Consider the following 25,880-nt stretch of genomic DNA (forward strand, 5'->3'; position numbering starts at 1 on the left):
CGGGGGAGCTCGATCTTGGTTTTGTATACATATTTGTATATATTTGATTATTCCAATATTATTATTATACTCTTTTTCATTATTATAGGTTTATTAAAACTGTTTTAACTTTCCAACCCGTAAGTCTCTCTCCCTTTTCCCTTTCCCTTTCCCTTCGGGTGTGGGGGGGAGGGTTAACAGAGAGCGTCTGCTGCAGGTTTAATCGCCAGCCCAGCTTTAAACCGTGACACTTGCCCATAACCATTTCTCATTCCACTACTACAGGGTAACTTCAACTAGTTCCTTCAATTTTCTTTTCTACAGCCATTAACACCACTTTGGACACATTATCAAGTCATATCCAAACAAGGTCGTTTATGCAGATGAAAATGCCTACAGCATACATATGTAGAAATTAAACACTACACAACTTAGTAGGGCAACTGAGAAACGCCCACGTGAAAACCAGCAGTCTCAGTCAATTATATGAGTAACCCGCTATGGTTAGTTACAAAGCCCTGTAACAAAATGTGACAGACTTCAGATGCCAGCTTCCCTCTACGCATCTTAAGATTGAAACACTCTGGGAAAGACAGTCTGATTTATTAAATCTACTGATCAAGTCAACTGAATAGATTGGTGTGGAATAAATGAAAAAAGCTGTAGTAACAACACTCTCTTTGGTCTGCCACAGTTTTGTCTGAAATTCAAGGTTGCTTTTTTGCCCTCCTTTGCAGTGATTATCTTGAAAATGTGACTAATAAAACCAAACATCATCCTTTTTCTGACCTTGATGAACAAATGGAACAGAATGTGAGAACTTGTTTAACATTCCTAAAAGAAGACTGGTTATTTCAGATACCGAAAACCTTCAAAACATTGAATTCTCAAGTATACGCCTTCCCCTCTATAAAGCATGTATTACATTTATTAATGAGTTCTACATAAACTAACTGATTTAATCTTTCTTTACTCACTCTACTATTATTGTAACTGTGACCACCACATCCATTCTGTATTTGCATTCCCACAGCTAGTTGCTGCGGCATATGAAGCGTGCTCAGCAGCACAGTCAGTTCATAGCTCCCATATGCCATAGAGTATGCAGACATCCTACAAGTCTATTCTAATCACATCACAACTCATCTTACAGAGTGGCTAAATCAGATACAAAATAATTCAAATATCTCAAAACACAAGCCAAGGTCAGAAATTTTCATACCTTAGCTTCTTAGAATTGTTTAAGGTTAAAAAGCTATTGGATATATAGACAGCTAGATAGATGTCAGTTTGCATGTGTGTTTTTATTAGGTTTTGGAAAGCATTGAAGGAAGTGAATATGAAAGAAACATATGGGCATCACAAAAGAAATTTGTATTTCAGTTGGTCAATATAAACATCAAGATGGTTTTAGATGTCACCAATTACAAAGATCTCAGAGTATTCTGGATTTACACCAATTTAGCAAAGGTCATGTTCTGGCCTAATTAATGTCAAAATCATAACTAGAGAAAATGAGTATCTGATAGTCTTCCTTCTGTTAAAGATAAATAGAGGACCCATCTGTACCCTGTTTTCTAAAATTTGGCAGAAACGGCTTCACGCAAGCTGCTGTATAGCTGCTTTCATGAGCATGTCAGAAAATTTGAAAACAGCTAAATATATACGTATATGCGTGCCCTAAACAGCAAAACTTAATTAGAATGCAAAAATGATCATTAGGAACTCATTTTTCATAATACAGTGTTGATTGTGAACACTGGGAAAAACGTATTAAAATTTATGTTATTTTCTTCAGCAAGCAGGGTCTGAAACAGTAAACCACAAAGAGCACAGTACAAACCACACAATATGAAATCATATCAATTATCTTCAGTCTCTTAATCTACATTCTAGCTATATTTCTAGAGTATTTTAGAATCCCATTTTATCTATTAGTCACTCAATTAGTCAAATATTATTTATTGTAGTCACTCATAGCTGTAGTGTCACCAAACAGTATTTGTAAAGCTGTGAACAGGCACATTCAAAACCGTTTCACTCAAACACGCCATCATTGAATTCTGAGTTGTTTCAGAAAATTGTTTTAGACAAACTGGGAAAAAGGTTAAGGGAGTTAATTTCTGTTAACTAACAGTTTTTAAACCAGTAGAGTGCTGAGAAACGGGTAAATGGAATGTCATCCTGACCAGAATGCACTTTTTTAATACTTCATTTCTGGTGCCAAACCTTTAACAAGGCAGGCTTCTTAAATTCAGTGGGGGTCAGAAGTTTAGTTTATTCAGCAAGAATAACACTATTAACAGCTACTGCTCTTTCATGTCAACACAGTTAACGCCCACACATTCCAATTCTGGTTAATACAGGCCAGTCAAGGAAGATTGGAGCTGCTAACGGCAGTCATCTCTGCAGGGATATTTTAAAACAGAATTTATACTGTGCTTTAAAAACAATCTAAAAGGATCAATCTACCTTATGAATCTGCTGTAGACATACACAGAGAGAAAGATGGATGGATGAAAGCATATAAAAGCAAGTAAATCTGACTCTCTCTATTGATTTTTGAGAGGACAGTGTAGAGCACTTTGGTGAGGTCTTATGTATCACTGCAAAGGACCAAATGCCATTGTGCGTCTGTCTGAAGGATGTCAGGAGTTACCATGAAGCAATGCACTGCTGTATTCTTTCATTATATCCTTTTGTAAATAACCTTGTTTTCACTGTTGAGGGAGATAGATCACTAAAAATTAAATAATCCTCAAAACAAACATAAGCACAATCACAGGAAGACTCAAGAAGCTGTAACTGGAGAAATCCACTATTATTAAACCAAAAATTGCAGAAGTTTAGTGTACACATGCAGTATTTTTAGCATTAACAGGAGAATGCTGGTATTTTAAAAATGAGCTTTTGAAAATCAAAATGGAAAAATCAGCACATCACAGCATAATCCTCTTCCTACTTACTTTGTTCTAAATCATAGCAAATCAACGTTTAGTACTCCCCAAAGCTCTCCAGCACTCTTACTTGGCCAAATGCCTTCAAAGGGTATTAAAGAAATCACTCTGGTTTAGATAGCACTTCTTCACCAGATGGAACACTTCTCTTCGAGCAAGAATGCTTTCCTCTTAAAGCAGGTTTCAAATAACCAAAATGCAAACAATAATCACATCAAATTGAATTTCTGCAGGGTCTCTGGGGCTTCTGTTGTTACGTAATGGTGGCATTTTTGATCATAGTGTCTGAATTCCAAAATATTCAGCTTTCTAAGTTTTCATCTAAACTATTCATATATCCACTCCCATCACATATACCCCCCCCAATGTACATTTAAATAGCACATTTATGCCATGCTATTAGCTGTTTCTTCATGTGCTTTTCTCAATATAGCAACAGGAAACAATTCTATTGTTAACTGAGGTTACATGGTAGGTCATTTGGAAAATACAGTTGCTTAAATAATAAAAAACCTGCCATTTGTTTTTGAAAGAAAAACTCACTAGCTGAGTTATAAAGCTGTGGCAGCCATTGTACATAATGGTGTCCCAACAGACTAGCAAGCTGTGCCTTTAGTTAGCACCTAGGCAGATACAGAAAAGTCTTGCCCTTGTTAACATATCTCATAGACAAACCTAATGGAAAAAAGATTTACCTTCTTCGGTTTCATGCCACACAATTCCTTCCAAGTTCACGCTGGTCCCAGGCTCACAGGGTCCAAGGCATTCGGGTTCTGTTACTACTCCAGCCTCGCAAGTATTTATACCCACTGAACGAGTCCGTACCAAAAGCTGCTCGACTGGTGCTGCAATATTGGATGAAGATGGGGAAAAGTAGGAAGGCAGAATCTGAGGTGTGATACTGCTGGAAATCGGAGGTGGAGGTGCAGGCACTGTAAACAGGGGATCAACCTGAAAACAACAGACAAACTTACTATAATGGTGCTGTGAGATTTTTAAAAAAAAAATAAAAAAAAAAAAGAAAGACCAGTTTGCTGAGACTGCATTTGTGCATGCAGGGATTTGGTGTATCATGGGTAATTTCAGTCTGATGAGTTTAATTTTTTTTGACATCAGCCTAAATGCTGCACATGAAAAATTAAGTACAAAAATATCTATCATGCCAAACAAGGCACATTGCTAAGTTTCTGCAAGACTATTCCCCGTTGTCAGTACAAAGACATATACATGCCATTTTTTCATGTGCATCATAGAGAAATTAGCACTTGGAACAATTCTAATATCCATATGGCATCAAATATAATCTCTTGTCATCCAATCACTTAAAACACATTAGGATCACCCACCTAACAGCTTACACACAACATTTACATCTTTCTACTTGAAATAACAGATGAGGACTTTCACAAGAATCTATCCAAACCATCTAATTTCTCAAGGTTTCCAAAATGAGTATTTGGAAGAATACAACTCGCCAGACAATCAGTCTGTACACAGACAATTCACACAGAGACAATATCTATATATGAACAGAAGAAGTTATCTTTCCCGTATGACTTCCAATATACCCAGCAGCAGATTTTCTGCATACAGATTTGGCCTGAGGGTTTTCAGTATTTACTGTGGCCGTAAGGTCCTTTGTCACATAAAAGACAGCTAAATGAGGATATAAGTGTGCCCACTCAAATAGCTAAAACACCTACAATTCATGTTTATTTGGCCTACTGGCTCATAGATAGCACACCAAGAAATCGTCCTTCAATCCCATCATTTTTTTAAAATGACTCATTTCTAGCTGCTTTCAAATAGATGATCAAACGTCTTTTAAGCCTATGGTGTTTTTAATTTTGGACCTCGTAAGAAGACTCAACAGAAAAGACATAATGACTCACTGTACATTGTCATCTAGGTTTCATTCAAATGTATCAATATAGATCAAAGCTAATTTAGCTTTCTTTTAAAGCCAAGTTGGCAAGTTCAACAAAGGCAAGTGTATGGTCCTGCACCTAAGAAGGAATAACCCCATGCACCAGTACAGGCTGGGGGATGACCTGCTGGAAAGCAGCTCTGCAGAGAACTGGTGGACAACAAGTTCACCATGAGCCAACAATGTGCCCTTGTGGCCAAGAAGGCCAATGGTATCCTGGGGTGCATTAGGAAGAGAGTGCCCAGCAGGTCGAGGGAAGTTATCCTCCCCCTCTACACAGCCCTGGTGAGGCCACACCTGGAGTACTGTGTCCAGTTCTGGGCCCTCCAGTTCAAGAAAGACAAGGAACTACTGGAGAGAATCCAGCGGAGGGCTATGAAGATGATCAGAGGACTGGAGCATCTCTCTTATGAGGAGAGGCTGAGGGAGCTGGGTCTGTTTACCCTGGAGAAGACTGAGGGGGGATCTATAAATGCTTACAAATACTTTAGGGGCGGGTGTCAAGAGGATGGGGCCAGACTCTTCTCAGTGGTGCCCAGCAACAGGACAAGGGGCAACAGGCACAAACTGAAACATGGGAAATTCCATCTGAATATGAGGAAAAACTTCTTTACTTTGAGGGTGACAGAGCATTGGAACAGGCTGCCCAGGGAGGTTGTGGAGTCTCCTTCTCTGGAGATATTCAAAACCCGCCTGGACACAACCCTGTGCAAGATGCTCTAGGGGAACCTGCTTTGGCAAGGGGTTGGGACTGGATGATCTCCAGAGATCCCTTCCAACCCCAACCATTCTGTGACTCTGTGATTATGTGAAATGGGGATACAAAGAGAAAAAAGGACTAAAGAATATTATCCTTGTATTATACATCCTTTGTATCACAGATCAGGTCATTTCATCACATGGCCACTTTTGACAATGAGAAAACAAAATCGAAATCTAAAATTAAAAAGAACTTCTAAAAAATTGTAACAATTGTTACAATTGGCCTTTGTAACGATTCTTTTGTTTTGAGCATCATCCATACATACAAACTGCGAGCCAACACTTTTAATTGTGCACACAAGCCTTACGTGTGCTAAATATTTAACAAAAACGTTTTGGTGATCTTTGTATGACCAGCCTGGATTCTGATCTCAATTACACTAGAATGAGGGAGGAGAGAGGAGGGACCTATAACCACATTCTTCTCCAAACTCTTCCTCATTTGGCATGGGTTCTTTTTGTTTAGGACTAAAATAATCTTCAGGTTAGAGACAGAACAAAGTAAAAAAAAAAAATTGAAAGCAAAACATGAATACTAAAAGCATCCATTAGGAGTAAAAAACCTGCTAATACCAGCAAAACTCTACTGAGTAAAACAGAGTTCCTGTGCCATATAAACAATGCAGTCAAGCAACGATATCTTTATTCTTCTCTTCATGCCATCACAATTGCAGAGTTAAAGCACGGGCAAGAATGCTTTGCAGAGCAGACTTGAATGCACACAGGCATTTCAAATATCAACTGACCACCAACAGCAGCTGCTACTTGCAATGTCTAATAGTAAGCATAACATAAAACCATAACCATGTACGCCTAGTTCAGAGGGACACTGATTCTATGCTACACAGATTCTGGCTGTCTGGTGCCAAGTGGAGGCAAACGGATGGCACAGAGCCCTGCTCCCTGGCACTGGCTGCGTAATGGGGCCCTGTCAATGAAACGGGGTCAATATGTACCCCGGGCATAATTTAGAGGAGTTCCTAACGTATCTTACTTCAAGCCAGAAGACAACGAGGATCAGTTACCGGCAGGTAAACAGAGCCCTGTGGTTCAGAAAAGCCAAGCCACATCCCTTTATAAAACCAAGAAATGCTGATGAATGGCCTGTTTGATAGTTTACACGCTGTTTTGTAAAGCCGTGCAAAATCTCCTACTACACAGGCAACACCGTTCTTCCATAAAACATACTCATCACAAAGCCAGAGAAAAACCAAAATGTTTGCTATTATCATACTGAACTAGCCAATGTTTTAAATTAATGTAGACTAAATTGGCAGGTGTGTCTTCCATTTTCCGAGTATTCTAAACAGCGAGGGGGAGCTAAAGAAAGCACGTATCTGACAGTGTACCGTACTAAGTTCTTTGTTACAAATATTTGTACTCAGTTCTGGCTTATTTAGACCTGCTAATACACATTACTGTTTTCCGCTACAAACACTCACACAGGACAAGGCCAAAGAGTGGGTATTGCAGCAAAAGGGGCTGTTGCTCTGAGAATTAAAACACTAAGCATTTGGCCAAGAATTAAGTGGACATTTTCTGTCCCTGAGGTTCATGTTCATTGCACAAATATGACCTTACTCATAAGAAAAAAATATGCTGAGCTTAAGTATTGCTCCAGTTTTCCATGTTTTAAAATTATCCCATCTTGTTTGATAATTGTAACATCAGCACTGCAAAGTGGTTCTCAGCGATCACTGCGGTGACACAATTGTTTTCATGAATTCTCCAAAGGGCACTGATGTAAGCTATTAGAGGCAGAGAGAGAGGCAGGAAGGCCGCCATCTCCAGTGGAAAAAAGGCACATAAGACTAACATCTGTCAAACTGAGGAAAGTTAATGTCAAGAACAGATGCTCCGCAGTTTCTCACTGTTATTTTTGCATGATTATTCCCAGGTGCTGGCACACACTGAGCAGTAGCCTTGCTGTTTAGCACACGAGAGATTCCAATATGAGAATGAAAATATAATCTGGGAACGTTTATTTACATAGATGCTCTCTTTATACACATAATCAAAGGGCTCCAAAAAAGACAGAAATATTCAAGCAATATTTTCTTCATTCACCTAATTCCAAGAGCTTTTGAGAGGTGATCAGTGACAAAGGCTGCAAAGCTGGAGTGTTATTCATGGCAGCTTTCCACTGCCAAGTATTTGATTGTATCAGAGAGCTATGGCTCTTAGTAGTAGAAAGCTCACAGAAAATGAAGAATGCCTGCCAAGCAATGTAGTCAATGCTCCATGGAGCACTCCTCGATCTGAACATGACAAGAAAAAAAAATATTTTGGTGGCTGCATAACATTAGTCAGTATGAGGAAGACAGTATGGAAGAGAGAGAAAATATCATCCTAACTAGAAATAGGCAAGACTTTCTAATAAGCAGGGTTCTCCTTCAGTTAGTCAGGCACTTTACATGCTGGAATTAAGTTCTGCTCATCAATACTCATCTTCCTGATGCAGTGTAAGCTTCTAAAATTATGTCTAAAAATTAAAATTTTTTATCCTTTGTACACAATTTCCTGACAACCAGGAGAGATTCCAGTGGGTAATGCTGAGCTCACAGTAGAAGGTACACAGATTTGAGAGGACTTCCCAGATCAGAGAGTGCCCAACATCATACTATTGCAATCAGCCATATCATATTCCCATTCCTGCACGCATGGAAGAATTTTAAGTCTTTATGGGACAGAATCTGTCATGTACTCCTATGGAAAACTCACCTGAATGCAAGAACATTACCAGAGATACCAGAAACACCTGTGGCCCTATATGACATGGTACTAATATGACAGAAGCAGATTTACAGTAGTATTCAAAATAAAATAACTTTTTACAGCTATTTAAATGGGTAACTTTTGATCATATTATCAAGTGGAAGTATTCTGTATCTATATATGTCATCCATTTCAACTTTGAAAACTTTCAGAGGGTGTGTATCTTAAGAGTGAAATGTTTCTGTCAATCACAAAATGCAAACTAGAAAATAGCTGCCATGCAGCCAGGCCACGTGATGTGATCCATCAAAGTGTGCTATCACATGGATAACTATGAACGTATGTGTAGTTTCACCTCATTAATGAAGGTATATCTTTGAAGATATATCCCAATGATGACATAAGTCTACCAACCAAAGACCAAACGGGGTCATACACTACTGCAGTGCCACCCACCAGGTGATTTTGAAATGTATATGCCAAAAGCCATTTAATCCATCTACCAATATACAGCCTGGAGAAAGGCAGAGGAGCAGGTTTAAGGCTCAGGATAAGCCCTTCCAAGAAAGTACTTCTTTTTAAATTGAGAAAAAATCTACTGTAAGCATTCCCAGTGGGAACTTCTGCACTAGTAGAAAGAATGTGGGAAGATCTGAATCCTGTTGTGGGATATACCTAAAAAATAAAGCCTGACCCTTTGCAAAACTAAATCCTTCGGTAAAAAAAGACCCGAACATAAAGACTGAAAGGAATAAGAAACCTCCAACCTTGAAAATGACATTGAGTTCTTTAGAGTTATGAATTAATACTTCACAGAATCACTATGTCTGAAATGAAAAATGGGAAATAAAGGAGTTCAGCCCTATATAGAAGTCTTGCTTTCCTCAAATTGCTTTCTCTAGATTTTAAGGTGAAAGGGAGATTACTTTGTTTTTATATAAAGTATGCTTGCCCCTACCTTAATTTTCTAGAGCAACAGTGACCCCAGAAGACCTCATTCTAATCTCATTCACAGCATCATAAATCAGAAGTAATTCTAATTAAATCAGTGAAACTCCTTTGGAAGAAAACAAATGTGGGAGAATGTGACATGGAAAAAATGTTTGTGTGCTCAGGAGTGTGTCTGCATTTCTAGACATCTCATTGATCTTTACATCTCTTCTTGCTACAAACCTAGCCCCACAAAAAATTTACACCTCTAAAAACTAAAGCTATTCCTTCATACTCTAAAATGTAACAAAAATTACCCCTATGAATAATCTCCATTTCATCTGAAAATTCTCTGTTTAATCTGAATTCAGTATTTCTTGCATCTGAATTCACATAAGAGGCCGCTCAGAAGCGTTTTGACACCATACTTAACAGAACCGATGCTTTGTTTTCTTAAATAAACTAGTATTAATTCTGAGATGAGAAGGATTTAATTAAATCTTTTAAATACTGGTCATTACCTAAAGATATTTCATTTATTAAAACCCATGCTTATTATCTAATTAAAGCTTTTTTTTTAAACAAACGTTCTACATAAAATTGCTGGAAGAAAAGGTCAGTGCCATGAAGGACATGCTTAGAAAACAGGGAAGAAATACCGCAAGACATAAATGTAGAAAAGAATTTTGGTCACAGGGCAGACATATCTTTTACAAGCCTTACATTCAAAATACAGGAAAGTCAGAGGTACTAAGGAAGTTACTTACTTTGATCAACTTAGTTGAGAATCACAAGAGCTTGAATATAAAAGAAGGACGAAGGAGATTCTGACTGCCTAAATTTCATCCAAATTTTAGACTTAAAAACCTGTGTTTGAGAATAATCAAAAAATATGCTTATGCTTTACAAATATTGTAGTATGGATGAGAAACCTGACACATAATTGTGTTGAACTGAGTAACACAAGTAGCATCTACTTGGAGATTGCAAGTATTTCCCACTCTTAAAATGAACTTCTCCACTTCGACCAACTGTAGTTGGAGAGAAAAGAAAAAAAAAGGCAAGCAAAAAGACATACTAACACAAACTGACACTTTTTTCCCCAGTAAATGAACAAATCACTCACATCTGGAATAATTTCAATATTCTGAATATTTGTTGTTAAGCAAAAAATCCAGTTAAAGCTCTTACTGTGCTTAGTACTAATCTTTTACTACAAGGAATAAGGAAAAAATTCCCCTTGTATTCAAGGTCTTCTATGCCAGTCCCATCAGCTGCTGAAGCAGTACACATGGTTCTGCAAACTCAGAATCTTTTGACAGTTACATATTCTTTCTACATGCAGACCTCCAGACCTCCTCGGACATTATGTGACTGTATCTACACCACCTCCACAAACATGATAATGTTAATATTTTTTAGATCATCATTCATATACAATGAAGACCATGATGAAAACTCAAACCTTTGAGTAGGGTCTAATGCAGAAACAATGGTGCTAAACAACAGGCAAGGAAAATTCCTTGTCCTCCCTTATATCTTCTATTCTAGCTCAGATGCTTGGGATTTCCCAAAGCCACTCACCCATTTTACTGTGGGAAAGATTAGCATTTGACAGCTGCCAGCGATATCCTTCTGCCAAAGGCTGCATCTGTGAAAAACTGTATGTCAACTCTAATGTTTGGCAGAGTCCTGGGAGGATGCCCAGATCACCACCTGCAAATTTCTCATAAAGACATTTCTCTTTCAGCCTAAGAAAATTGTATTTATTGAGATAATTTTGTCCATAGGTCTGTAGAATACCTTTCTCCATTGAAACTTGATTTCTCCCCGTCAGCTCTTTCGTTTGCACTTCCAAACTTTTCTTCAGTCAGCCTGGGTGCTTTGCTAAGCTTTAACACAGAATAAACAAGCACTGAAATTCGCTCAAGATACCTATCCTATCTAGAGAGATACACTGTATTCCACAGTCAAGAAGGCAAATTCTTCTAAACAGTCAAGAAAGGAATTTCCCTGAACTGTTTGGGTTTAGACAGAACATGCATAAGATGATCTCCATTATCAGGTGGTGTCATGCGACTGAATATGGTACCAGCCATTTGCTGGTAAGGGTTAGGTACTGCTTTATCGCGTTCTGTGACCCTTTAGAAGCTTTTCATTTTAAAGCTGATAATCACCTCTTTTTCTTTCCAAGTTTCTGCTACATGCAACTTTTTGGGGTTCTGTGCCTGAAAAATGATAAGGTATTTGCTTATGGAAATCTCACAGCGTTACTAATAAACGGTACCCTGAAGTTGCCAATATTTATTTCTAACAGGTGTGAGACTTCCTCCAAATTGTTTTGGGTTTGGTTTTTTTTTCCTCTTTCTAAACCAAACATGGTACTGACACACAGTCTGATAATCCTTAACAATGAGACTGAAGGATTAAGTTTACAGTATGAAGGCAAATACAAGAACTGGAGTCAGCAAGGAAGATCTTTCCGAATTTACTTACCTGCTTGCCTCAGCTCTGAGGCCATTCAGTTTCGGCAGAGAGAAGAAACCCAGGTTTACTGTTCTCTTAATTCTCTTTCATGAGAGCATCCCCACTTTCAGCACCAAACCACCTGATTACAGGCTACTGAACAGACATACAAATCTTGTCCTTTCTGTGGCTTAGAAGCAGGTCACCTTGAGATCTCTGTTCTCATGTCCCTACCTCACAGACATTTTTCCCTATTGATTTTGCCTTACTACCTTGGGATCCTTATTAGCATGCTCTCTAAGCACTCAAACACAGGCAAAAGTTTACATTTGCAGAGTTTCAGTAAGGACTTATCACTCCTGTCTTGCTGAGAAAGAAAGGAGGCATGCAAACGACCCAAACTGACCCAGAAAATCCCAGACACCATTGTTGGAACACATTGTGTTTCAGTATCTCAATCTAACCTCTAAACTTCCTCCTTTCTTACACAGTCTCATAGACTATTTTTATAGTGTAATAGTGTGATCAACACCTGCTGCAAATGAAGCTCCCTTTCTGTTCAAATAAAGCAAAAGAAACCAGTAGTCCAAGTACTCCGCTTTTCATGTGTTATATTCTGCAATTACTTGCACTTTCTATTCTCTGCTCTGCCCTAATTGTACATACCCTTTCTATTCTATCCATTGCATGATGAGCTTAGAACAAAGACAAACAAACAAAAAGAAACATTTCTGTGCGCTTGGTATAAATTCAAGTATTTTGCTCAACTGAAATGAAAAATGAAACCTAATCTTAGCTGTCATGAAATCATGAAATGACTCTGGCAGTGCTATCAAACTATATAGACATGTACAGATCCTTTGAAGAAATGAAACTGCAGTTTATCAAGTGTGATTTATAAGCAACACTGATTTAGCTGGGAGATAACACTGCTGTCTAATCATTAGTAGTCAGACAACAGCCATGTGAACACATCAATTACGGGCCACTGTCAAAAGCCCTTGAGATCCCAGAGATTAACAGCCAATCCTCTGTTTTACAAGCTCACATCAAAAAGAATATTAATAAGAGGAGGGGCAATGTGAAAGCTTGTCAGAGTAATTCACGCACTAAAACAAGCCATTTTTCCCTTTGCTCTGCCTTGAACTGGTCCATGAAAAAAGCTGGCATCAGCTACAAAGCATGAAGCTGCCAATTTCTCAGAAAATGTTTTTCATTAACATATGGGAAGTTCTGAAAGGCTGCAAAAGCTCTATTTGGTAGATAAAGGCGACAACTTCTAAGCGTTTCTTTCCTGAATGTATCAATTATACAACCTCAATCATTATTCAGATATTTGGAAATGAACATCCATGCACAGAAGGGTTTGATGGCTTTTCTCTCCCTCAAAACCAGAGCTGTTTACTATTATAAATGAATTAGCCAGCCTTCAAGGCATCCATTTACTCTGTCTTGCTAATGACTTAGAAAAACTAAAGCAGAAATACTACCAACTCATCTTCAGGTTAATTTTGGTCTTCAAATGTGGGGAAAAAAATCCCACAATTGTGCCTTTCTTATTGACTTCTATACAGGGTGCTGACTAGAGGTTTACTCTTCTTACATATAAATGAATGGAAACAAGACAAGAATATACCTCCAAAGAGAGCAGTTATTCCTCTGTACAAATGTAAACATGCCTATTGAGATGGACCTCAAACCACCTGCTGGTGGCATTTTAAATGGAGCAATATTAAATGGATAGTCTTTGAGCTTGGTTCAATCATTGTCCAGTCATGAGTTACCCTGTCTGGACTCAAGTGTCTAAAACTGGAGAGATGTTTTACAGCATGTCTGCAAGCAACCTGCCTTCAATTCTACCAATACCATATTTAAGGGTATGCAATCTGGAAGGGAGAATTTAGTTTGTGGGGACTTTCCAGAGCCACCTTTATATAAGCTACCTCAGGTTCTGAGAGCACTTAACCTCTGAACAAAGAGGGGGCAAGAAGCAGGAACCTTTTAGACTTCCTCTGCTGCTCCAGAGCCAGTAATGTGAAAATTACACCTTGAGGCACTGCTCCAGAATACATATTCTTTGTCAGATGAACCAGTTTTAAAAGTTCCCACTTTGCTGTGGTCTTCCAGACACTCGTTCCCTTCACTTGGTTTTACCTGGATTATTACACGTAGATATCCTACTGGTGGATGGCATATTGTTAGTCAAACTGACACAGCTAAGAGGGTCATAATCACTCCTGGAAGGACACACAGGCAGGAAGCGTTTCAAGCAGCAGATTCATATCGTAGAACTGCCCCTTTAGTAAACAGCTGGAGCAAATAGGTGTCAGTCCCAGGTTGTTTGTTCAGGTTACAATGGCAATGTTAGCTTCCGCAGCTTTACTGCTTCAGGGACACCTGTAATGGCAATTTTAACTAAGCGTACAGTCTTGTATCAATCCTTCTGTTCCTACAGCTGAACAGGTGGACAACTCTTACCTGGCCAAAAAAAAAAAAAACCACAACTCATCTCACACTTTTGGTGGGATTCATCTTGACGTGCCAGTTAGTTATCTACAGTCCACAGGAAAGTGTGACTGTGACAGCTTAGTTTGAAATCGGCTTCTGCAGAGGTGGAACCACAGGCTAAGTGTATGCTTTGCACCAAAGGGGACAGACGACTCTCACACAATCGTTCAGCCAGCACAACCACGGAGATGGCAACTGTTGGCAGATGCAATATCTTAAACTCACAATGATGCTCGATAGTTTACTACTGTGTGTGAGAGTCCTTTGCTCACTTACGTTTACGCTTTATTTTCCCATAGCGAAAGCAATGCCTGGAACACACCAGGTCCTTAAATATCTATCACTTGCAGCTTAACAGCTGACACAATTTTATATTTCTATCTTATCCTAGACATGTTTTGGGAATATATCCACATATTCTCTCACATATTGGGAATATATTCTCTCTGATATATATCCAAAAAGGATGTTTCTCTTACATGTCCAAAAGAACACCATGCTATGAGAGCCACCCTGAAACATCTCAAGTTTTTAATTTCAGTGTATTCTGTCTTTCTGTCATTCTATGAGGACTAGTGATTTTGTGATTCAATTGCTTAAAAGCTAATCTGGGAAAACATTTATCAGGCAGATGTCTTCCAAAGCAATAACTTCATAAGTGCATCATAAAACAAGAAAGTGATTCAACCATTGCGCAGCTAATAATGGGGGGGGGAAAAAAAAAAAAAAAAAAGAATTTTGGACTGAAAGGAAGTTAGATTTATTAAGAGGCCATGTTTTTGTTCATCTGGCTGGGACAGGAAATTTGTCTTCCAAGTGTTCTCTAACATTGTTTTCAAATTTGAATGAACTAATACAAACTAATACCAAATGTTGGACTTAATGCGCCAAGTGACATGAGTTAAGTTTGACAGGAGTGGCCTCCCAGTATCTAGCAAACTAAAAAGAGTGACTGTTTATCTATTTTTAGACTGTATGCAAAACAAGGTCAAGATTTTCTAAATTTCCAACTTAAAGACATCATTTTCAGAAAGCACTGAGCAGTCTGTGTACAAAAATCTGGGACTTTTGAGATGTCTCACACTAGGCAATTAGAGATCTCATAAATCATAATTGAAAATTTTTATTTAAAAGCATAACCAACTAACATAGCGCCTGGATCAATGGGAACCTGTTAAGAAAAGTGGAGACTTAAACTGACTCTAATGACTCTTAGATTCGCTCTTACTATGCCTCCTAACTCACTACCAATAAATGCAGGATAAAACAGCAAGTGAAAAGAAACCCTTTCATAAAGCGAAGGGCAGGACTTAAATCGATTAACTTATTTTTGGTGGCAATCCTGTACAAATGCTCCGCAGGTTCCACGTGACACAATTCTCAAGGAGGTGTCAAAATGATATAGATGTAACTGCTGTAAAACAGGGAATGCATTAGAATATAAGAATTGGATGACAGTCCTAATACAGAACTCCTCATGATGCACAGCAGCAGAATCTTTATTCCAAACAACACCAGTTACTTTTAAAATTCACTATAAGAAAGGTTTTCAGCACTGTGTGTCAGGCTCTAAACACTTTATTTGCTTTAAGACAGTGTTAATGACTCAGCTAATCACACAATTTTATAGTTCTATAAGGTACTGTGCTGTAAAAATTAAACCGGTGTTTACTACCTCTGCTACCTTTCCTTTCCTTCTTATTGAATAGAGTCTTAAATGGGTTCAAGCAAATACTGTACTACAATAAAAAATAAGAAGCACACTGCTTGACAACAGTTCTCAAAATGTAACAGAGTATTTTAGATCAAAGCCTACTTGCAAACAAAGTAGTGCAGAACACTACTCTCAGATACTGGAATTAATGGCATACTTATTTTTCAATTTTGAGGGAGCTGCTCCATCTGAAAACATAGAAAATGGTATCAATGCTAAATTACATTAAAGGGATACTGACAGATTAACAATGAAGCTACTTGCTTGTACTATTACTAGCATTTAAGCTAACTGAAAAAGGAAGAAGTTAAATTTTCTCATTAAATTTTTTTTATTTGCTTCTGGAATTTCACTCCTTTTGAACACTAAAACCAACCTAGTCAATTTTCCTTGTTGTATCTGAAATACAAAAGGTGAAATACAACTCAGTTTGTATTTTTGCAAAATTACATGTTTTTGCAAAGTCCCTTTGATGTCAACAATGTTTATATGACAGGCCCTGATACAATACTGTTAGCACTGCATTGAGAACAAAGCTTCCTTTATCACTGGAGAATCCATACAACTAATGGCCAAGCACAAAAGACTGGATCAAAGACACCTGAAGATGCACTGCTTGTGTGCTGAGGATAGAGAAAGATGAACAGGTACACACACACACACAAACACATTGGAAAAAGCATGCACAGACATCCAAGATACAGAGAGTTGGTGAATCTAAGAACTTCGTACACATTCTTACATTGCAACCTAGCTTTTCTATTGATAAAAAATGTCAAAAAGAATCATATAAACACAAGCTTCTCTGATCTCAATAAGCATATAATCATAGAATCATTTTGGTTGGAAAGGACCTTTAGGATCAAGTCCAACCATTAACCTAGCAAGAAATAGGTATTTAAACTACCCTAGACTGGATTAGCTTGAGTATCTACTGAAGACTGACCACTTGATTCAATACTGTTTATAATTAAAAGGGAATCACCATGTGTTTTATGAAAATTAGTGTCACGGCACTTGAATACTGAGGAGTATTTGTTTACTGCTCCATAGAAAGAACACAGTATCTGTTATTCTGCCCCCAAAACAAGTGAATATTATTTCACATTCCCAAATCATGTTAAAGAGTACGATTATAATGTAGGAATGGATACAGTCAGTGCTTATGGCATAGTACAGCTAATTTCCATGACACAGTGCAAACAATTTGCTTTGTGGTTCTAAAACCTAGGAATGTGGAGATCACAGACGCATTTCATTTGGTCTGAATTTAGGCTCTAAAAGCCACTTTTGATGGAGCTATTCAGTATGGAAATATATCGGCAATTTTCAGTAACTCTATGATCCTGCCATCTCAATTTCACTAACTATAAAATGGGCATAGCTTTTTTCTTTTTTTCTCCCTTCCTTCCTTCTGGGTATTGTGAAGCTTATGGCCAGACTGTGTACTATATTTAATTAGAACTTAAAACCCAGAACTGATGCCAGATTTTCAAAATAGCTCACAAATCAAAACAAGAGGCCAGATGTTCAAAAGAACAAAGCACACTGGGTGCATGGCCTTCCCTCAGATTCTCCTAATGGCAAAAGTAGGTGCTAGACTGTTCAAAAATCTTACCATAGTTGTAGGTGTTAACCACATTAAAAATCTGCCCTTCAGAAATGAACTCTTAATGCCTCCAAGTGCTTTGAGATCCTTGGAAGAAGAATGAAATAACCATGCATTGAAATATTTAGACCTAATTCCTCTTTTCATTCACGTAAAAGGAATCTGGAATTTAGTCTTCCATCTGTTCGGGGGCAAAGAAGAGACTGTTTCTTGGCTCGCTTTTTCCTTGGTATCACACAGAAAGCTTTCTGCTTTTTTTTGCACGTGTTTGTTCTAGGCAAAATGAAGAAAGATGACTAAAACTGGAGGAGGATAGGATGCCAGTGCACAACTGACAAATTAAGCTATGTTTCCTTCTCCCACATGCAAGCCTGCAGCTTAGTCCAGTACATCAGAGGGGCACAAGGGAGGAGGATGTACTGGCTTTTTCTGCTACACTCACATTTGCATGAAAAGGAGCAGTCAAACGAAAATTAAGCACTTAAACAGCTTAAAAAAGCACTGCTTCAGAATACTGTACTTCAATAAAACATTCATTGTTATGCAATGCTTGGCAAATGACATTGCCATCACATACTAGCAGAAGAACCGTGAAGAGTAAATGCTATCTGAAAGAGAGTCTTGTACTTATGAGGCGCTAATGACCATCTAAAAGAGCGATTCTGCATGGTTACATCCTCTTTGAGATTCGCAGCTGCAGCTTCACAAGAGCAGCCATACATCATAATCTGCAGCCATTTTAGGCTACCCTTGTGCTTTGGAGAGCAGTACGGGCAGTAAGGAACTGCTAATCTGTAAAGTTACAATCAAAACCAAGTTTATTCAGCGGTGGTGACTGAGGAGGAGGAGGTATTCACAGTTTAATACTGATAACACCTTTGACTGTAACAGCACTGACACAGGGAAGAGATCTACATGTTTAGTTTTGACACAGGGAAGATCTCCATGTTTCATTTCATTAGAGAGGATACATACTCATTATTAGATTTTGATTACTGATTCATTATAACAGTGGCATGGAGTAGCACACAAGCCATTCTTTTAAAAGGTCAGATAACTGTATTTTAAGATTATAACACTCACATTTTAATTAACATGAGGAATTTGCTTATTGAACAACATGCTGATCCTATAAACATCATTAATTAACCGATATACTGAGACTTTTCAGACAGTCAGCAGCTTGGGAATAAACATTGTTTCACCATACTTTGAAACTGTTTGATAATCAAAGGCAATGTTAATATCCACTGAACTAGTCATGGATTTTGTGGGCAAACCAAAGATAGCCTCCGCTTTCTACAGGCACAAGATTCACAGCCACACCCATCATACCAAAATATTTTCTCCAATTATGCACACTTCTTCAAGCTCAGTCTAATGGAAGCATCTATAGGTCTCTGCACAGTCCATATCTGTGGCTTATTAAGACAACTCTTTGGATCTTTAATTAGGTTATACAAAGTAAAAGAGTCTGGAAACTCTTTTGTCATTACTGTGTTCCTTTGCCTTGTACATTAACTATCTTTGTCTCTTTCTACAACTACCTAAAGCACATTTCTCAGGCCAGGTCATTCAAGCTAGCCCTCCACTGCCCTGTAAATGGCATCAGTCATCATCTTGGTAACTCCCACAATATCTGTATGTACAAACTTGGAAGAGGAAGCACCAGAAGAGAGAAATGGGGCTGGTGCCAGTTTAAGCTGTCACGAGTTCAGCCAGAGGTTCATTGTAACCATGAAAGATTCTTAAGGTTCAAGATCCTTAGGACAGCAAGGAGGGCGCACAGCAAGCTCACCACCCTGGACTTCAGGAGAGCAGACTTTGACCTCTTCAGGGACCTGCTTGGTAGAGTACCATGGGATAACACCCTGGAGGGAAGAGGGGCCCAAGAAAGCTGGTTAGTATTCAAGGATCACCTCCTCCAGGCTCAGAAGTGATGCATCCCATTCCCAAAGAGGAAGGCAGGCAAAAATGCCAGGAGGCCTGCATGGATGAACAAGGAGCTCCTGGACAAACGCATGCACAAAAAGGAAGCCTACAGAGGGTGGCAGAAAGGGCAGATAGCCTGGGAGGAATACAGGGAAATTGCCCAAGCAGCCAGGGATCGGGTTAGGAAAGCTAAAGCCCTGATAGAATTAAATCTGGGCAGGGATGTCAAGGGCAACAAGAAAAGCTTCTATAGGTATGCCAGTGATAAAAGGAAGACTAGGGAAGATGTGGGACCTCTCCAGAAGGAAACGGGAGACCTGGTTAGCCAGGATATGGAGAAGGCTGAGGTAATCAATGACTGTTTTGCCTCAGTCTTCATGAGCAAGTGCTCGAGCCACACCATCCAAGTCGCAGAAGGCAAAGGAGGGACTAGGTGAGTGAAGAACCGCCCACTGTAGGAGATCAGGTTCAAGACCATCTGAGGAACATGAAGGTGCACAAGTCCATGGGACCTGATGAGGTGCATCCATGGGTCCTGAGGGAACTGGTGGATGAAGCTGCTAAGCCGCTATCCATCATTTTTGAGAAGTCGTGGCAGTCTGGTGAAGTTCCCACTGACTGGAAGAGGGGAAACATAACCCCTGTTTTTGAAAATGGAAAAAAGGAAGACCCGGGGAACTACAGGCCAGTCAGTCTCACCTCTGTGCCTGGCAAGATCATGGAGCAGATTCTCCTGGAAACTATGCTAAGGCACACGGAAATCAAGGAGGTGATTGGTGACTGCCAACATGGCTTCACGAACAGCAAATCATGCCTGACTAATTTGGTGGCCTTCTAAAATGGGGTTACAGCGTTGACGGATAAGGGAAGAGCAACTGACGACATCTACGTGGACTTTTGCAAAGCATTTGATACTGTCCCACACGATATCCTTGTCTCTAAATTGGTGAGACATGGACTTGACAGATGGACCACTCGGCAGATAAGGAATTGGCTGGATGGTCACACTCAAAGAGTTACAGTCAACGACTCAATGTCCAAGTGGACACCAGTGATGAGTGGCGTTCCTCAGGGGTCGGTATTGGGACTGGTCCTGTTTAACATCTTTGTCGGCGACATGGACAGTGGGATTGAGTGCACCCTCAGCAAGTTTGCTGACAACACCAAGCTGTGTGGTGTGGTTGACACCCTGGAGGGAAGGATGCCATCCAGAGGGTCCTTGACAGGCTCGAGAGGTGGGACCATGTGCACCGCATGAAGTTCAACAAGGCCAAGTGCAAGGTCCTGCATGTGTGTCGGGGCAATCCCAAACACAAAAACAGGCTGGGCGGAGAATAGATAGAGGGTGATGGCCCTGAGGAGAAGGACTTGGGAGTGATGGTTGACGAGAAGCTCAACATGAGCCAGCAATGTGCACCTGCAGCCCAGAAAGCCAACCATATCCTGGGCTGCATCAAAAGCAGCGTGGCCAGCAGGTCGAGGGAGGTGATTCTACCCCTATACTCTGCTCTCATGAGACCCCACCTGGAGTACTGCGTTCAGCTTTGGGACCTCCAACATAAGGAGGACATGGAGCTGTTGGAACAAGTCCACAGGAGGGCCACGAAAATCATCAGAGGGCTGGAGCACCTCTCCTATGAAGACAGGCTGAGAGAGTTGCAGCTGTTCAGCCTGGAGAAGAGAAGGCTCCGGGGGAACCTTCTATCAGCCTTCCAGTACCTGAAGGGTGCCTACAGGAAAGCGGGAGAGGGACTTTTTACAAGGGCATGTAGTCATGTAGTGATGGGACGAGGGGGAACGGTTTTAAACTGAAAGAGGGTGGATTTAGATTAGATATTAGGAAGAATTTCCTGACTATGAGTGCGGTGAGACACTGGAACAGGTTGCCCAGAGAAGTTGTGGATGCCCCCTCCCTGGCAGTATTCAAGGCCAGGTTGGATGGAGCTCTGAGCAACCTGGTCTAGTGGAAGGTGTCCCTGCCAATGGCAGGGGGGCTAGAACTAGATGATCTTTAAGGTCCCCTCCAACTCAAACCATTCTATGATTCTATGATTCTCTGATTCATTCACATTAAGTGAGTCACTTCCAGCTCCTACCTTTGTGCCTGAAAACCCTGTTCTCCTTGCTATCTGTGATATTCTTCCTAGCTACGTCCAGAGCACCTGGCTACCAGACAGCCAGATGAGAAATTTCAACTATTGCTAAAAAGGAGGTCTAGATGGAGACTTCCAAGACAGGACAGCAAAGGAGACAAGGATTTCAACCATCAGGTTTCTACAGGCACTGTCCCTTCAGGTTAATGAAAGGTTTTTAAAAAGGGAAGCCCTGACAAAGTTGTTCCAGATACACAGCTTACCCTGGGGACTTCTACACGTTTTTGCGGTTTCACGACACATTTTTTGAAATTATTTCCACATATTTTGAAAAACTTTCCTCTCCTCAGTAACCGGTTGATAAGTCCACAGAAACAACAGGGGAAATGACAGAATACACCAGGGAACCAGAGATTTAACTACAAATACGATCTGTCAAATGAACAGGAGGGTCTTGAGGAAAATTTTCTCCCTATACTCCACTTCTTCTACTAACACTGAGTATGGCACAAGATGGGAAAAAATGAAAAAGGCATTACAATGTGAGATTAAAATGCAGGGAATCAGTATCACACAAATGCAAGCAAAAGTAAGAATATTCACTCACCTTGTGGAAATGAGGAGAAAGAATTACGCATAAAGTAGTGATGGCCTTCATGAAGAAAGCAGGCAATGTGATATAATAAAAGTAAAAAGTCTTTCAGTGCTCATCTATCTTGATTTTTTTTTAAATAAATTGCTCTGGTTAATCAGGACATCGCAAATGTCAGTCTAAATGCCCATACAAACTCAATACATTTAGGCTGGAGTCACACATCTTGTTACAGCTACAACTGAGCTAAACTGAAACAAGGATATCAAACCCAGCTACTCATCATCAGCCCCACCTCACCTATGTTGAAGATCACTGCCTTTCCCTCCACACTGCCCATGTAACTCCACCTTTCATCCCAGCCAAGTTGGACACTGGGTTAGAAAAAGCACACTATTGTGATCACCTGGACTTTTCGGTGTGTTTTGGTGTTGGGTTTTTTTTGACACAAACAGGCTAGGGAGTGGCCCAACTTATAGAAAATAAGGAGAGAAAATAAGAGAGTACTCATCAGCAATGGGTATTCTTAATATTCTGGGTAGATGCTGTTAGAACTCCACATGGGATTAGAGCAGGAGTTTCATTTTCGGAACGTACCAAAACTGTTCCACTGATACCTGCAGGCTGAGGCACCCTCTGGCAGTCAGCTACCAGTTTTTTCCTGGCTCCATTCACACACATTTCACTGATACAGCTTCACTACACATCCAGATGCAAAGACTATGGTACGGACAAGACATTTGCAGACACTCCTTTGTAAGAGAGCTGCGCAAAACCTTCTGTGAGAGAACTGAGCAAAAATGTGACCTTTAGTGTCCAGAAATCAATAAAAGATTTACCATAGCCCACTTCCACACTGGCAAACCCATAGAGATACCAAATAATTTCTGTAGTGCTCTAAGAGGAGTTAGTCTTGGAGGTTCTGGTTCCTCTAAGTGCAGCCTGCCTTAAACCAAACCAAAGAAATTATGTTTCCCTACTCAGAAGACTTGTAATGATGCTTTGCTCTCATACCCCAAACCAATGAACGCAGTAATTCAACTCTAAAGTGGGCTAACAGTTTATTTTTAAATGAAGATGTAATTCAAAAGGAGAGTCAATTAATCTCAAAGTAACTAGTATTTCCTCCCTGCTCATAGACTGATCTCTCAGTGAATGCTTTACAAATTTAGTAATTACTAAAACAAATTAGCCTAATTACCTGGAAAACCTGGTATACTGACTTTCAGTTTCCAGATCAGATGACCTTCTCCAAGTTAAAACACTAAAAGTACTAAAAGTGTGAGCATGAACAACAAAAGCATCACACTCCTCACCCGTGGAGCTGGTTTTTATTCGCAAAAATAAGTAAATCCAGTGACTCCTTTTTGCAACAGAGGCAAGATCAGATCAAAAACACCCATGGGCCATACAAATGCAGGCCAAATAAGACAGAGAAAAATGTACTCTGACCTCTGTATTTAAACTTATCAAAGGTTTGTCTCCTTTAAGATACTGAAGATTTGTTAGTGCAAGTTAAACCACTCACCACCCCCTTCCCAGTTCTGAAAGTAATATTATATTTGCATGGCTTTTCTTGAAAGAATTAAAAGTTGATAAACATACTTATAAGAAAGAGGAGCTCTTATGCCACCATAAATATTATCCAGAGCTGTTTTTATCTTAATGAGTTAAAATCATGTCAGCAACTTCCTTTTTCCCAGAATTTTACCAGCCCCTTGGCTTCCAGTACAACAACAAAGAAAATCAAACTAAGCCTGTATCAAATTTCCCAAAATCCAGAGATTAAATAATTTCTTGGTTTTAAATTGTTGATTTAGAATGCAAATTTCCTTTTGAATTTACTGAGATCCACATTCAGCGTAGCATTGCTTAATTATTGTTTTTTACTCTACCAAGCAGACAGAGAGTTCATTAAGTTTATCAAGCATTCGGATATGGTACTACTGATAAAGAAAACCCTTAACGTTCTATTACATACTTCACTACACTGGAAGATTAGCCTGGAGTGAATGTCTACTGATAGTTAAGCCTCACATACCCGCAAAAAAAAAAAAAAAAAAAAAAAAGTCTTGAGAATTTATGAAACTTCACCCATTATTTCAATGCTATCATTTTTAACCTGCAGTGTGAAGACCCATCCATGTATCTGTTAGAAGCAGTAGCAACAATGAAACTACATACTTGTAACTAGATGCAAAAAAATATTAGCACACAGAGGCTGTGCCTTAAAATTTCCTATTGCAAATTTCCTATTTAAGACTGGTTTTGTAGCTCTGGCAGCCACATTACACAAGTTCTAAAGTACAATGTGAACAAAATCACAATACCAGAACATAAAGTTCTTTAAGGCTTACTTAGAACACTGCTTTCAATCACTTCAAAATACAATGTCAATGCTCATTTTACCAAATAGGTATCAGATAGCAGACTGGTTTAATGTTCCAACGGAAACAGTCATTTCACTGCCTAGGGAGAAAACACAGGGACATAAACATACACAAATATGCATATAATTAGACTGCATATGAGAGACCCAATTCTTACGCAGCTTTCAAGGCAGCATTATCCTTGCAGAGTCGTTACTGCTAATGTTGCTACTCATTTCAAAGAAACCAGATTCTGCCTCTAAATGCAATGGGTGAAGTGGCCTGTCACTTGGGAAGCCACATTCACTTCACCATGTACTCTCCCTCATTCTCTGGACAAGGAAATACAGTGGAAACTAAATACAAAATAAAAACCACTCTATTGAGAAGAATACTGTTGTTGGAGTTACTACTTAGTAGACTACAGTTTGAGAGAATAATATTTTTAACAGCACAGGCTACTGGCAACATTCTTTATTTTTGTTTATATATTAAACAGAGGCTAACATTTTATATACTGTCAGTAAATTTCAATCAAGCAATACGAAAAGAAACAACACATAGCGTTGCTAAGCACTTAAAAGGCCACACCTGAAGCTGATTAACTTTTTTCCTGTCCCCTTATGGAAACTATACAATATAATGTACACTAAAAACTTTCCTCGTCCTGTAGTAATTTCAAATATGAAAAACCGACAAGATCTTTTTTTCCTGCATCTTTTGATTTTTCTTTACATAAACTTGCCACTAGTCAAAGGGATAAAAAACTCAATGTCCATTTTATTATAAGGTAAAGGGGATCAAACTAAAAGCATATTTTATAATGACTTCAGGTGACCAAACACAACTTGCCAAACTCAGCTATGCCTACTCCCTCTCTCATGCAAAGCTACTATGGCCACTGAAGATGGAAAATGGAATATTTATAGCCACTTTTACATAGGCCAAACATATTCTTCAGAAGGTTCATAATCTGATCATATCAAAGCCAATTTTCACACAAACAATGATGACACATTTTCCAAGAAGGCTTCGGCTACCACGCTACTGGCAGCAGGGATATTCTGTATAAATAAAATGTTTTCTTTTCCATGACGTTTTTTTCCCTTAATATACATTTTCTTTATTCAGACTTTGTAAATTCATTTTCACAGAGGTGATGGTAGGGAAATTACAGTAAAGAAGTCACAGAAAATTCAACTCAAAAAGTAAAAGTTTTGAAAGGCTATAAATCACTGAAAAAGAGGAGGTTCAAATGAAGAATCTTAAACAACCTTTACTGTAGCAGTTACTCCACTGCTACTATAATGCCTTCTTGACTTTGATC

At 39.2% G+C, this 25,880-nt stretch overlaps 1 protein-coding gene across 2 annotated transcripts in view; it reads right to left on the reverse strand.

Annotated features, from left to right (window-relative positions):
* The window catches only part of ZNF608 (zinc finger protein 608), a 107,263-nt gene that overhangs the window by 65,930 nt on the left and 15,453 nt on the right, over positions 1–25,880 (reverse strand). For both annotated transcript variants that reach the window (XM_068422628.1, XM_068422629.1), the window contains exon 2: positions 3,632–3,887. In XM_068422628.1, coding sequence (XP_068278729.1) covers positions 3,632–3,887 — 256 coding nt within the window. The remainder of the gene's footprint in view (positions 1–3,631; positions 3,888–25,880) is intronic.

Source organism: Nyctibius grandis, chromosome Z, assembly GCF_013368605.1.
Source record: "Nyctibius grandis isolate bNycGra1 chromosome Z, bNycGra1.pri, whole genome shotgun sequence".
NCBI lineage: Eukaryota > Metazoa > Chordata > Aves > Nyctibiiformes > Nyctibiidae > Nyctibius > Nyctibius grandis.